Here is a 14,679-nt window from a genome sequence, read left to right as displayed (position 1 = left end):
ACATTCTAAAATTTGTATGGAACCGCAAAAGATCCCAAGTAGCCAAGGCAATCTCAAGAAAGATTAATAAGCCAGAGACATCATGTTCTGTGAATTTAAATAATATTACAAAGCTATAGTAATGGAACTAGTAGGATATTAGGTTAAAAACAGACACAGTGATCAGTGGAACAGAATAGAGAGCCCAGAAGTAAGCCCATGCACATATGCTCAATTAATTACAACAAAGAAGCCAATAATGTACAATGGGCAAAGGACAGTCTCTTCAATAATTGGTGTTGGGAAAACTGGACAACAACATGGAAAAGAATGCAACTGAACCACCGTGTTCTACCATGCACACAAATTAACTCAAAATGCACGGAAGGTTTGAAATCATAAACTCCTAGAATAAAACATGGGCAGTAAGCTCCTTGACATCAGTCTTGGTGACAATTTTGGGGGCTTGACAGCAAAAGCAAAGCAACAAAAGCAAAAATAAACAAGTGGGACTACATCAAACTTAAAAACTTCTGCCCAGCAAAGAAAATGATCAACAAAATGAAAGGACAGCCTACTGAATGGGAGAAAATATTTGCAAATCATCTATCTGATAAGGGATTAATATCCAAAATATATCAAGAACTTGGGGTGCCTAGGTGGCTCAGTTTATTGAGCATCTAATTCTTGATTTTGGCTTAGGTCATGATTCTGGGGTTGTGGGATCAAGACCCATATTGGGCTCCATGCTAAGCATGGAGTCTGCTTAAGATTCTCTCTCTCTCCCTCTGCCCCTCCCCCCCAGCAGCACACCCTCTCTCTCTCTAAAACAAAACAAAACAAAAAAGAAGCCTACAACTCAGTAGCAAAAAAAAAAAAAAAAAAAAAAATCAGACAAAAAGGGGGCAGAGGATCTGACTGAATAGACATTTACCAAAGAAGACATACAGATGGCCAACTGGCATATGAAAAGATGCCTAACATCACTAATCATGAGGGAGATGCAAATCAAAACCGTGGTGAAATATCACCTCACACCTGTTAGGATGGCTATTATCAAAAAGACAAGATAACAAGTGTTGGCAAGGATATGGAGAAGAGGGAACCCTTGTGCATTGTTGGTGGGAATGCAAATTGATGCAGCCACTGTGGAAAACAGCATGGAGGTTCCTCAAAAAATTACGAATAGAACTACCATAAGATCCAGGAATCGTACTTCTGGATATTTATTCAAAGAAAACAGAAACACTTACTTGAAAAGATATATGAACTTGAATGTTCATTGCAGTATTATTTACAATAGCCAAGATATGGAAACAATCTATATGTCCAACAGATGAATGAATTTAAAAAATGTGATATTGTATGTATTTTTAACATATCTTACATGGTTTTATATATATACACACACCATGGAATAAATATACGGAATATATATATCATATAACATGATATATACCATATTTTACATGGATATATATACACACATATATATGTATATATACATACGCACACACACGTATATCTACCTTGGAATATTATTCAGCCATAAAAAAGAATGAAATCTTGCCATTGATAACAACATAGATAGATCCTGAGGGCATTATATAAAGTGAAATAAGTCAAAGAGAGAGAGACAAATACCATATAATCACACTTATATGTGATATCTTAAAAAAATATTCACAGATACAGACAGAGAACATATTAGTGGTAGCCAGAAGTGAGAGGAAGTTGGGCAATATGAGTAAAGGAGTTGAAAGGTACAAACTTCCAGTTACAAAATAGATAAGCCATGAGGATATAATGTACAGCATGGTGACTGTAGTTAATAATAGGGTATTTCATATTTTAAACTTGCTGAGAGAGTTAATCTTAAAAGTTCTTATAAGAAAAAAATTCTGTAACTATATATGGTGACAGCTGTTAACTAGACTTATTGTGGTGGTCATTTCATAACATACACAGATACTGAATCATGGTGTACACCTGAAAATAATATAATATATTTCAGTTACACCTCAACTTAAAAAAATAAGATCTGCCACATTCTGGTGATGTTCAGGAGATTTCTTTAACTCTGAAACAGTTTATTCCTCTGTAAAAGATGATAGTCAAGGTAATACACATTATTTCTACCTTCTAAGAGACTAAGGACAAATGGGAGTTGCGTAGAAAGGTATTCAGTCATTCCTAGGAAGTTCCTCTGCCACATCTGTTTCCTTTATGGAAGAGGAAAAAAGGATCTTTGTATGTGCTAGGGAGCTATATTTGCACAGTTAAGAAAACAAAGAAATTTCATGCTATAGACAGCCCTTGGTCCTTAACTAAAGACAATATGCTTTGTTTTTTGCTCTTACAATTATAGGTCCCAGAATTTTTGTCCAAAACTTAGATTGCTAGAATATAAAAGGAACTATATATAAAAAATGAACAGGACAACGAAAATATCACATTTTACCTAATATAGCATGAGTTACTCAGGGCCAGGAAAGAAATTTGACAAATGTAATGTCTCTGTGAATTTTGTCCAAAGAGGGCAGGCAGTTTGATAAACATTATATGTTGCTAGAAATAAAAGCAAATGGATGGGTGCCTGGATGTCTCAGTCAGTTAAACATCCCACTCTTGGTTTTGGCTCAGGTCATGATCTCACTGTTCATGAGATGGAGCCCCATGTTGGGCTCTGCACTGACAGCACGGAGCCTGCTTGGGAGTCTCTCTCTCTGCCCTGCCCCCGCTCACTCGTGTGTGTGTGTGTGTGTGTGTGTGTGTGTGTGTGTGTGTGTACATGTACATGCGCAAGCATGCACATGCTCTCTGAAAATAAACTTAAAAAAACAAAACCAAAAAACACTGGCAAACCCCTTGCTTAAAAAAAACGAGTAGGGGTTTAGTTCTAGCTTAGAAGAGAGAGAGAAAGAATCCAAACTTCAAATTGGCTCTATCAAGTCCTATTTTATAAGGTGAATTTAATCAAGATTGTATGATGAATTTTCACTGTGGAGATGATCATATGATTTTTCTCCCCACTCAATTAATAAATAAATTACATTCGATTTCCTAATGTTGAACCATCCATGCAGTCGTGGACTAAATCCTACTTAGATGAGTTAATGATGGTTTTGTTTGTTTGTTTTTTCTGCTGCTAAAATATCTAAAATTTTGTTTAGGATTTTTAAATTGATATTCATAAGTAAGGTTGGTCTATAGTTTCCTTTTTTGTATGCTATCTTGCCAGATTTTGGCATCAATGTTACGCTTATCACATAAAAATAATTTTGGAGCTTTTCTTCTTTTTCTAGGCTGAGGATCTGTTTAAATAGTACAGGAAGTATTTGTTCTTAGGACGAATTCTTCTGTGAAACCATTTGGGTTTGGGAATTTTTGTAACTCTTTGACAACTTTCTGTATTTATCCTATGGAATTGGACTCTAGACTGTCTATAACGTTTCAGCATTAGTCTTATTAAATTAGATTTTCCTCAAAAATGGTCTAGTTCATCCAGGCTTCTTAATTCATTTGAATAGAGCTGAAACAAAGTAGTTTATTTGGTGGGGAAGGTTATTTCCTCTATTTCTATCTCCCCTTCTTTCTTAACTTTTGTATTTGTTCTCCCTCCCTTTTTTTCTGAATTAGAACAGATAGAAGTTGATCTGTTGTATCAGTTTTGCAAAGAATCCACTATTTTTTATTCATTCTGCTATTGTGTTTTCTAATTCAATAATTACTGATTTTAACTATATTAATTGCTACCCTATATTTTATCTAATTTTATTATGCTTGTTTTCCTGGCACGTTAAGGCTTAATTCATTTATTTTCATTGTCCTGTTTATTGATACAGTATTTAAGGTTATGAGCTATTTTTCTGCTTTAGCTGTACACATATCCCATAAGTTGTAAAATGTTGAGTTTTCATATTCCTCTTCTGGAAAGTTTATAATTTTGCATGTTTATTTCACCTGCAAGTGGCTTTAAGAGAGTTTTTAATAGCCAGCTTATAGAGGACTTTTGTGTTCTGGTTATGTAATTAAGTTTGGTTTTATTGCACAGTGATCAGAAAACATTATCTGTACTATATCCAATATATGAAATTTATTGAGGTTTGCTTTTGTGACCTAATATCCATTCAATTTATGTGACTGTCTTGCCCTTTTCACAGTAGGCTGTATTTCTAATTTCTAGGACACAAAACTGCATACACACACACACACACACACACACACATTAAATTTATATATATCATTGAAATGATGTATATATAAATTAAATTTATCTGATTATCTTATTTAGACATAAGATTTTCTTTCTTTTTTTTTAATTTTTTTTCAACGTTTATTTATTTTTGAGACAGAGAGAGACAGAGCATGAACAGGGGAGGGGCAGAGACAGAGGGAGACACAGAATCTGAAACAGGCTCCAGGCTCTGAGCTGTCAGCACAGAGCCCGACGCGGGGCTCGAACTCACGGGGCCGTGAGATCACGACCTGAGTTGAAGTCGGACGCTTAACCGACCAAGCCACCCAGGCGCCCCTAGACATAAGATTTTCTATCTTTTCTCTTTCTCTTTTCCTGTAAACTTGTTTTGCCACAGACTGACAAAGGTAATTTAAAGTTTCCTTCCACAATATGTTTTTTCTTCTTATAGCTCCTGATATTTTACTATTTGTTGAATGGAAGGTAACAACCATTACATACACATTGTTAATTTTACTCTATAACATTATAAAGTATTCTTACTTAACAGTTTTTGGCCTGATTTCCATTCTAGCTGATACCCATATTGTTTATTTGTTTATTTGTTTGCATTTACTTGGTACATCTTTGGCAGCCACCATTTTATTTTCAACCTTTTTGAATCATTTGGTTCAGATGTGCTTTTTGTATGCAACATGGACTTGTGGTTTGCTTTATGATTCAGCCTGAGTCTTTTTCTTTTTTTTTTTAATGTTTATTTTGAGAGAGAGACAAAAAGTGCAAGCAGGGGAGGAGCAGAGAGAAAAGGAGAGAATCCCAAGCAGGTTCCATGCTGTCAATGTGGAGCCTGACATGGGGCTCAATCCCACAAACTGTGAGATCACAACTTGAGCCGAAATCAAGAATTGGACACTTAACCGACTGAGCCACCCAAGCGCCCCAGCCTGAGTCTTTTTCAATTAATAGAGAGGTTAAGACATTTACATTTATTTATATATTATATATTTGCTTTAATTCTATCATAATATTTTTTATGGTTTTTATCTTATATTTACAATATTTTAATCATTCACTAGATGGTTTGCTTTCCTTTCTCTTCATGTTTGTGAAATTCTGATACTTAAAAAGATTTCTTTTTTATATTGGTACATGCTTTATAATTAAAACTTTATATAAAACTCTTACTATATTAGTTCCCTGCTATGATTTAATGATACAATTTCCTCTTCCTATCCCCTCTCCTCCCTCTTCTCTACCATCCAGTTTTAGCCAATAATAAATCCTTCCTTAATGTTGACTTTACACTGTTGAAGATACTTACTCTTTTTCTTTTTCTTTGTCAGCTTGTAGATACTCTTGTCCCACTTCCAAGGAGATGTCAAGTTGTTCTAATTAGGAAAATGTTCTAATTTAGGATTCTCAATTTCAGAAAGCTGTATCAATTAACCCCACCTCAGTTTAGTTATCAATTAAGGCATGTGGTTGTGCATGTTAATGGAAACAAAAGACAGTTTCAAGTCTAATGATCCCATAAAATGACATCTTGAACTCTTCACCTGTAACTTACCAAGAATTTAGGGAATATCTGTTGAACCCATCAATGGTTGGGCAAATCCTATAAGATAAGCAAGCCTTCTTACTTTTCTGTGATATTATGGATTCCTTAGCCTAATTTTCCTTGTCAGATTTCTCTGTTAGCTTTCAGTGAGTCCCTCTCTCTGTGACCCTATTTGAGTTGCATTTTGTATATTCTTAGGAACTTTGTTCTTGGTATGGTTTTGAAGGGTAGCAGAATATGCTACTCCAAAATATGCCACTTTGGCATAAGGATTATTTTGAGCTGAAGGCAATTTTAAGAAAAAGTAGATACAAGAAAAACTCTGTGCCTTCCCCCTATTTACCTAAAAGCAAGATATACATTTATAAAGTTGTTCCCCCTCCCCTCCCTACCTCCTTCTGGATGAAACTGTAGACATTTAGCCCAGAGACTTCACCAGCAGAATTACATAACAAACCTTACTAGCCCTTATCTTCCATTAGTTTCCCCTCATATATTTACCTTTCCATAGTTTGCCAACCCTAGAAGTACAAAGGACTTTTTTTTTTTATCTTGCCACTTTTCTACAAATTATTTTTCCTTTGTTAAGCCTTTGCTTTCCTTTGCTTAAGCCCAAGTTGTAACCACCCTTTGGAGTTACTCATCACTGAGTACTCCCTTAGGAATGCAGGATGCACGTGTTAACATACTTCTGTTTGTTTTTCTCTTGTTAGTCTGTCTTTTGTCATTCCAATTTTTAGGGCCCATCAAGTAATCTAAGGTAGATAGAATTTTGTTCTTCCCCTACAGTTTCCAATAACCCACCACAGATCAAGGGGGGAGCATCTCGAAGCATAAGAAAATGACACCTTTGGTTACCAGAAGTATCTTATGCTAAAAGTGCAAAGATAACCATCATGTGGGAGATTTAGATCTATTAATCACTCACTGCCCCTCCCCTGTGAGATCTAACTGGTGAGAAAGTACAAGGAGCCAAAAAAGCATCACAATACCATTACACCTTTATTAATAGCAAAGCTGATTAGGGAAATATGTCAGGACTCCAACTTCCCTCCCAAAACCTGGACTCTAACTTCACCCAGCAAAGAACAGGAGGAGGAGGACTTGAAAATGAAATAGCGCAGATCTGGCTTGTTCTTGTCAAGACTTTGTCTTAATTCAGTACAAACAGGTCAGTGATCAAGAGAAACTGGGTACAGCTCCATCAATGACCAACTTGTCTCTTTTTTGGTCTTATCTGTCAGATTAATCTGTCTTCCTCTCATAGAGTACAGCAAGCAAGAGAGCAAAAATGGGGTGGAAAGTGCTCAGTTCTTAACTGTTCCCTCCTGGCAAGTGGAACCAACTCTGTTCTTTGGTAGAGATTGCTGATTGCCTACCCGATAGCCATCTCCTCCTTGAAAGTAACAAAATCCTGATTTTTTTTCCCAAGATGGTAATGTTCTGAAGCTAAATACCAAGTTGCCCCATCTGCCTTGTAAGTAGGCACGGCCAGTAAGATGTCAGTGGAAGTCACTCGTTAGATAGGTAAAGCACCCTCTTCCTTTCTTTGTCCTGTGTCTTCTTGCTGCTTGGAATGTGGACACGGGAGCTCTAGCAGCCATATGGAACCCATGATGCATCCGCAAGAATGTAGCCACGACTAAGACATAAGAAGGAAGAGAGAGAGTCTGAGTCCTTGATGACTCACACTGCCATATCAGCCTTGGACTGCCTACTTCTAGATGCCTTTTATGTTAGAGAAAAACAAACCCTCATAAGTTTAAGCTACTGCAGTCAGACACATGTCATTAGCAGCTGAGGCAATTAGTAAATGATTTATTTCATTTATGGAAGTGTGAAGGAAGGGAGGGTGATAGGTTTCTCTATCTAACACATGGGCTGAGGGCCAGCAATGAGCCATAATCACAGTTATCTTCCCATATGCTCCACAGAATACAGAGAAACACCTGTCCCGGCCCTCCAAACTCTACCCAGAGTTCTTCTTGGACTCTCACTCCTGACACTTGATGTCTATCACTTATCTCAGTACCCCCCACCTATTTAGAATGTAGGAGAATGTGCAGATATCAAGAACAGTTTATTCTTTCTTATAATCCAAAAGTATTTTACCACCTAATCATTACATAATTCTATTTGGACATCAATGTTGATGAAAGTTTTATATTTTTAACTTAAAATTGATTATAGATTATAATCATAGACCAAGACCAGAGTTATGGACTTAAGAGTCACCATAAAAATGCATGGTTGTTGAAGCCAGAAGAGATGGAGAGATGCCTGAGGAAGATCCAAGAAGAGAAGTGAACTCAGGTCTGAACCCAGAGGAATCCCAGCTTTAACAATGCTTCCTAAAGGGGAAAACTTCCTTTCCTGAAAATGAAAATGTCATGATAAGATCAGGTGACAGGGTTTTGGTATTGTGGCAGAGGGATTCACCTGAGGACACTGGACACAGAGTATCAAATTAGGTCTCTCCGTTACTGTAAAGCAGAAGCCCCAAACCTATTCCTGTCTGTTGACCACTGAGAACCTACAATTCCTCAACACCGACCTTAAAAGGACAGGAAAGATGACTTATCCTTGGTTTGGGAGAGGAGTGAAGGTCTTTGGAATTTACAAAATGTTGTCTTTCCTGTAGGAGCAATAAATGTATCTTATCTGGCTATTGTAAGAACCAGGAAAGTACCTCTGAGTTTTGTCATTTCAGATCTTTAATGGGACTGCTTTCCAAAAGATCCAAGCCAGTATCTCCATAAGTCAAACTTATGTTTTCACCTCTGCTCACCCCAGTGCCATATGTAAAGAGTGTAAGGAAGGATATTTTGTGGATTTAATGCATTTATTTCATAAGTATTCCTTTTCATTCATTCATTCACTCATATCCTTATGGTTCTGATTTATTCCTTGTTCCTACTCATTTATACCAATGGTAATTTTTTCTTTGTATCATAGTATACTTGCTATTATCTCTCCCTATTCTCTACTCTTTCCTAATATCCCCAAGATCCCCACATATCCAGACACAGACAGTCCTCCAGAGGGTAGAAGTCAGCTAGGCCCAAAGGACCAACAAGCAGTTGTTCAGTATGGCATTAATACAATTCCAATGAGTTTAATGTAGGTAAGGGACCTTAAAAGTGCCCAAACATATAGTATATACTCAGTAAATATTAAGTATGATTATCATAATCTAGGTATAATCCAAATATTTAGCAGATTTTTCTACCTTCTTTTGAGATCTCCTCACGTTAGCATATTTGGAGAAAATAAGGTTTGTCTTCTGTCTCCTCCTTAGTCGGTTCCATGCTGCAGGTCCTTCCCCATTCTGTTCTCAACTCCATCACAGTCTGGCATGCTTCTGGCCAAAACCTGGAACACTTGAACTACCTTTCTTCTCAGTATGATGCTGCTGCTTCCACATGAGTATCAGCAGAGAACTAAATGTCAAGAAGGACTAACTTCTTACTGCCTTGTTTCTCATACCAATACAAACTGAGCAACTATCCAATTTTATGGACGAGGTAAAGAAATACAGGCGAAGAAAAGTACATCAACTCAGTACTTTATATTACTCTCTCCATATCCAAAAAAAGTACCAAATACTCTTCACAGAGAGTCTTCTCAAGGGCACCCCAAGTTCTAGCCTCTACTCAGCCCCATTCTTCTAGCCACACTGAGTCTCCATCTGCCCATCTTTGCACATGGGTTGGTCTGGTCCTGGGTTCACCTTGCTGCCTACACTCAAGGAAGTTTATAAGGGTATATTCCTTGAAATCTGAACTATTCAATATAGCATAGCAGAATCTTCAGCAGAGCAGTACAAAGTGGACTTTGGCACTCAAAATCTGGATCCATTTCAAGTTTCCCTGCAAGCAGAAAGTGTAATATGACTCCTCTTTCTTCCTGATTCTCTAATAGTTAACTGTAACACACACACATACATATATCAATACATACATATTCTTAGAGACAGTAAAATCTAAATCGACTTTAAAGAATAAAAGAATTTTCCTAAATGCCCCGTAATGTACACAGTATCTCCAGGGAAGTATAGAGGAGAGGTAGCAGTTAACAATCATATAAATCTGTGAAATTTCTTCTTTGTTCTTGCTTTCAGCCTTAGCATACAGAGCCCAAGAAATTGGCCCAATTACAAAACCGCCTACACCATGGTTACCATTCCAAGCCCTAAGTGTTCTGAAACTTGGAAATGAAAGATTTTAGTTTTGATTTATCTTTACATTTCAAACCATGTAAAGAACTCTTGTGCAAGGGCTTCTCTTATGTGTACAAGTACGTACATTAAAGAGATGATTTATGATCTCCCTGGGCAAGCAACTTCTCAATGAGCTGGGAGACTATCTTACTTATGGCTCCAAGGTATCTACATTGGTCTTTGGTAAAGCTACTCCCATACCTGAAGAAAACATAAGTTCACTGTCCTGGACCTTCATACCATCACCTGCTCCATCCCCCAGCCAGAAATGTTGTTTGGAAAATCCATTTAGCCTACCAAGAAAAGAATGGAAGGCATGGGGCCACATCTTATTCATCTATCTCTTGGGCCCCATATAGAGTCTAGTAAACAGTAGACACTTAATAGATGCTAAATTGCATGCAATGAACCAACTTAAATCTTACAAAATAGCATAATCTTCAAGAAGTGTATAAGCAAGAGACTTGTGGTTAACTGGAAAGAAGACCTAGCTGAGAAAAAAGATGAAAAGTTCTGCACCTGTAAATAAAAAGATACTTAAGTATGATGCTTACCAGTAATTAATTTATACAAATAGAACCATCAGGAGAGCACTGTTCTCAGGGTTTTACCCAGCGCAAGTTTCACATCCTTATTCCTCAAACTGTAGATCAAAGGATTAAGCATGGGAACCACATTGGTGTAAAAGACTGAGGCAAATTTACTCTGGTCCATAGATGCAGGAAAAGAGCTTGTTAAATAGGTGAATGCCCCTGACCCAAAAAACAAAGCAACAGCAATTATGTGGGAGCCACATGTGCTGATGGCTTTGGATCTACCCCCAGCAGAAGGAATATGGAGGATATTAGAGAGAATCAAGGCATAAGAAATGAAGATGCTAATACTGGATATTGTGATGACCACTCCCACAACAATAAAAAACACTAGCTCATTGACATGGGTGCTGGTGCAGGAGAGCTGCAGGAGAGGAAGAACTTCACACAGATAATGGTGGATGATGTTGGAATCACAGAAAGTCAGTCTCCATATGCTCCCAGTGTGGGCCATGGCTCCAGCAAACCCTATCACATATGAACCAAACATGAGCAGAGAACAGACCTGAGGGGACATGGTGACCGTGTACAGCAGAGGCTTGCAGATAGCCACATAGCGATCATAGGCCATTGATACCAACACATAGCACTCAGAATTGACAAAGAAACAGAAGAAAAAAAGTTGAGTCATGCATCCCACGTAAGAGATGACATTTTCTGACAGAAAATCATTCAGCATTTTGGGGGTAAATACACAGGAATAACAGAGATCTATAAAAGACAAGTTGAAGAGAAAAAAGTACATGGGAGTGTGAAGGCTAGAACTTAGCCCAATTAAGGTAATCAAGCCCAAGTTGCCCACCACAGTAAACACATAGATCCCTAAGAACAGGACGAAGAGGGGAAGCTGGAGCTCTGGTTGTTCTGATAATCCCACTAGGATAAACTCAGTCACTGAGGAGCTGTTTCTCAGAGTCATTCTCTTCCAGGGAGCTGTCTGTGGAAACAAACAATAAAATACATAGATTGATAATAGATATAAGCATAGCTGATGGAAGAAGGCTCTAGAAGATGAGCCAGTGCATGGATGTCCTTCCTTTTTACTTTACTTTCTTCTCTCATCTATGCACCGCCCCCCGCCCCCCCACCCCCAGCCAAGCCATTGACAACATGCCTGTGACTATATCTGAGCCCCCCTGGGCTAGAGTGTATTCTTGGGCACAAGAATTCTGTCCCTTCTTGAGAGATGAGGAGACAGAATTCCTGCATTTGCTGCCCAAGGACTAACAGAAGGACATCACAAGAGCCAGGAGTACAACCTGAGCCTACTGCCTCAGGCTCTGAGAGACAGGAGCTCTCATGTGACTCACTGTCTCCACCCATTCTCTGCCTCCCTCCCCTATAGAGAAAGCCAATAGTGTCCCCTACTGTCTCTGCACACCCTATTCTCTTCCTCTAAGCCCTCCACTCCATCTCACATCAAAGTCAGTGTTGAGAGCAGAGAAGAGACCAATATACCCTAGACCTCTTGGATGTGGGTTTAAAAGAAAACTATAAGGAAACATGGGATTCAGACATTCACCTTCCTTCTCCCTGGCCTCACTCAGTGCTGGGCTTTATGCAGCCTTTTTTCCATTAGCCCAAAGGAGAAAATGATGTTCATGCATAAAGGAGGCAGCCTCAAGTGCACTCTTCTTATTCCCTTAGTGTTGAGAATCAGACCTTTTACAGACCCCAGTCACCAAGGTGCTCTGGGAATAGACTAAGATTTCTGTTTGTGGATTTTCCCAGATGGTCTACATCAACTTCAGGAGCAAAAAAAATAGCAACTCTCATTTTTACCAGAACCCCAGCTGGCATATCACAGAGAACTTTATGCTACTTGATGATCTCAGGGGCCTGCTTACAGACAATTTCCCTGGGAATTTCTCAGAGACTTGTCTGTGAGGAAGGACTTGCACTGTCTTTGTTGACAACCTGGATAATGCTGCTTAGCTGGCATCTTGGGACTCAGTTGTTCTACTCAAATTTCCCCATTACCCCAGGGATTTCATACCATTCATGCTGAATGTGGGGGCTCATTTTTCCTCTCCTTCATTAACTCTTGGTACTTAAGGTTGACTTTAAAGAAAAATGGCCTTGGGACACCTGGGTGGCTCGGTCAGTTTAGCATCTGACTTCAGCTCAGGTCATGATCTCACGGTTTGTGAGTTCGAGCCCCACATTAGGCTCTGTGCTGACAGCTCAGAACCTGAAGACTGTTTCAGATTCTGTGTCTCCTCTTTCTCTCTGCCCCTCCCCCACTCACACTCTGTCTCTTCCTCTCTCTCTCTCTCTCTCTCTCTCTCTCTCTCTCTCCAAAATAAACAGTAACAAAATAAATAAATAAAGGAAAATGACCTCAAACTTATTTTAGCCACCATTTCCAGATCTTCAGCAGGAGTTTTGCTAATAGGACCAAAACATTTTAGATCAGAATTGTAGATGCTACAGAGAGCACCTCAGACAAAATGTTTCTAAGAGCTTGAGCTGTTCAGAACAGTGGAGACACCACACCACCACCACCACCACAAACACCACCTACCCTCAGCTCTATTAAGGGCCACAGGCAGGCCTTTGCTATATATAAGGAGATTAAAATATACCAACACATATGCAAGGAAGCACACACACACCTGCATGAAGTTACTCTATAGATGTGTGAAGGCCGAGATGTAACAGGAGATGTACCTGTTTTAGTCCTGTCATTCTCCAGATGACAAAGCTGCTTTCCATATGATCTGCTACATGAATATTCTAAGAAACATTCAAAGGCATGTAAGCAACTGCATTTGTAAGTTAACTGAGGCTGCCTAAAATAATCCCAGTTTCCCTGGAATAGTTCTGATTTACATCTATTATCCCTGTATAATTATTAATAGCATACTTTCTCACTCTGAAAAGTGTCTGGATTTGGAGAGGAAATTACATGGTCACCCTACTAAAAAGAGCATAAGCAGCTGTTCAGGTCCTCTGGCCCCTACTGTCTCTTAGACCCATTGACCTCCATCCCCATTCTGGCTAAGGAAGTATCTGTCTTTCACCCTTCTTGCCCTGAAAGTTCTCCTTAACTGAACTTACTCCTTCTGACCAGCCAATACTGTATCTCAATAGATTCAGGTTCAAAAATAGGAAGAACACTTGCTGCAAGCTGTTTCTGATTTATACCTAACCAAAATCTCCAAAGCAGAGAAATACAAACCTGAACTACCTGCCTAAAATAGGTGGAAGGAAATAAGAGGGAAAAGAATCACATCGGTTGAAGGAATAAACATTAGTATAATTTTACCTTGTAACCATTGGTACAATGGAACAACATTGTTGAATATCATGGTATATAGTACAATAAATTGATTAGTAATATTTAACAAATTTGGACATAGACATACATTTTGACCCATCAATTCAACTGCTAGGTCCATACCCCATAAAAATAAGTATACATGTTTACCTAAAGACATGTCAAGAATTTTCATAGCACCATTATACATAATAATCAAGAACTGAAAGCAAGCCATATGTCAATCAACTGTAAACTGGGTAATAAATTGGTATTAATAAAACAGAATTCCATATAGCCATGAAAGCTAATAGCATAGATAAAGGTCACAAACCGATTATGAAACAGAAGAAGCCAAGCACAAAAGAGTGCATACTTTATGATTTCATGTATATGAATTTCAAAACTAAGAAAATCACTGTGGTGTTAGAAGTCAGATAGCAGTTATTCATGCTTGGTCTCCAGGCTAGTGACTGGAGAGGGATATATATATATATGAAGGATGTCTCAGGGTTGCTGACAGTGTTCTGTTTTTCATAGGGATACTGGTTACATGGATTTGTTCAGTTGGTAAAAATTCATCAAGCTGTATCCTTGCTACACTTGAAATTAAATGTTGAGTTAAAACATAAATGGAGAACAAAAACAAATTAATATTTTAGCAAATCATCCTGTCAAGCTACTTTAACACTAAATTTACTAAGCACCTTTGATCCATAATTCCCTAACTTGTAAAATGGGAATTTACTGACCTAACAACTCAGTATGGTGGCACATGCAAAAGGACCATCATTTTATATTTTTTATCCATCTTGTATCTCTTAAGATAAAACTCCCTTTATTTCTTATATAAAGGGAGGGAATCAAGAAGTA

At 38.2% G+C, this 14,679-nt stretch overlaps 1 protein-coding gene across 1 annotated transcript; it reads right to left on the bottom strand.

The window, feature by feature from the left end:
* Positions 1 to 10,152: 10,152 nt before the first annotated feature.
* Positions 10,153 to 11,495, bottom strand: LOC109257353 (olfactory receptor 8B4). Its single transcript, XM_019433381.2, has one exon. It carries the CDS (start codon positions 11,464 to 11,466, stop codon positions 10,537 to 10,539), a length of 930 nt encoding a protein of 309 aa, XP_019288926.2. The 5' UTR covers positions 11,467 to 11,495; the 3' UTR covers positions 10,153 to 10,536.
* Between the last annotated feature and the right edge of the window lie 3,184 nt (positions 11,496 to 14,679).

Source organism: Panthera pardus, unplaced genomic scaffold (assembly GCF_024362965.1).
Source record: "Panthera pardus isolate Hobbes unplaced genomic scaffold, ASM2436296v1 HiC_scaffold_12, whole genome shotgun sequence".
NCBI lineage: Eukaryota > Metazoa > Chordata > Mammalia > Carnivora > Felidae > Panthera > Panthera pardus.
Note: the sequence above shows the minus strand (reverse complement) of the source record. Positions and strands in the feature narration are given on the sequence as shown.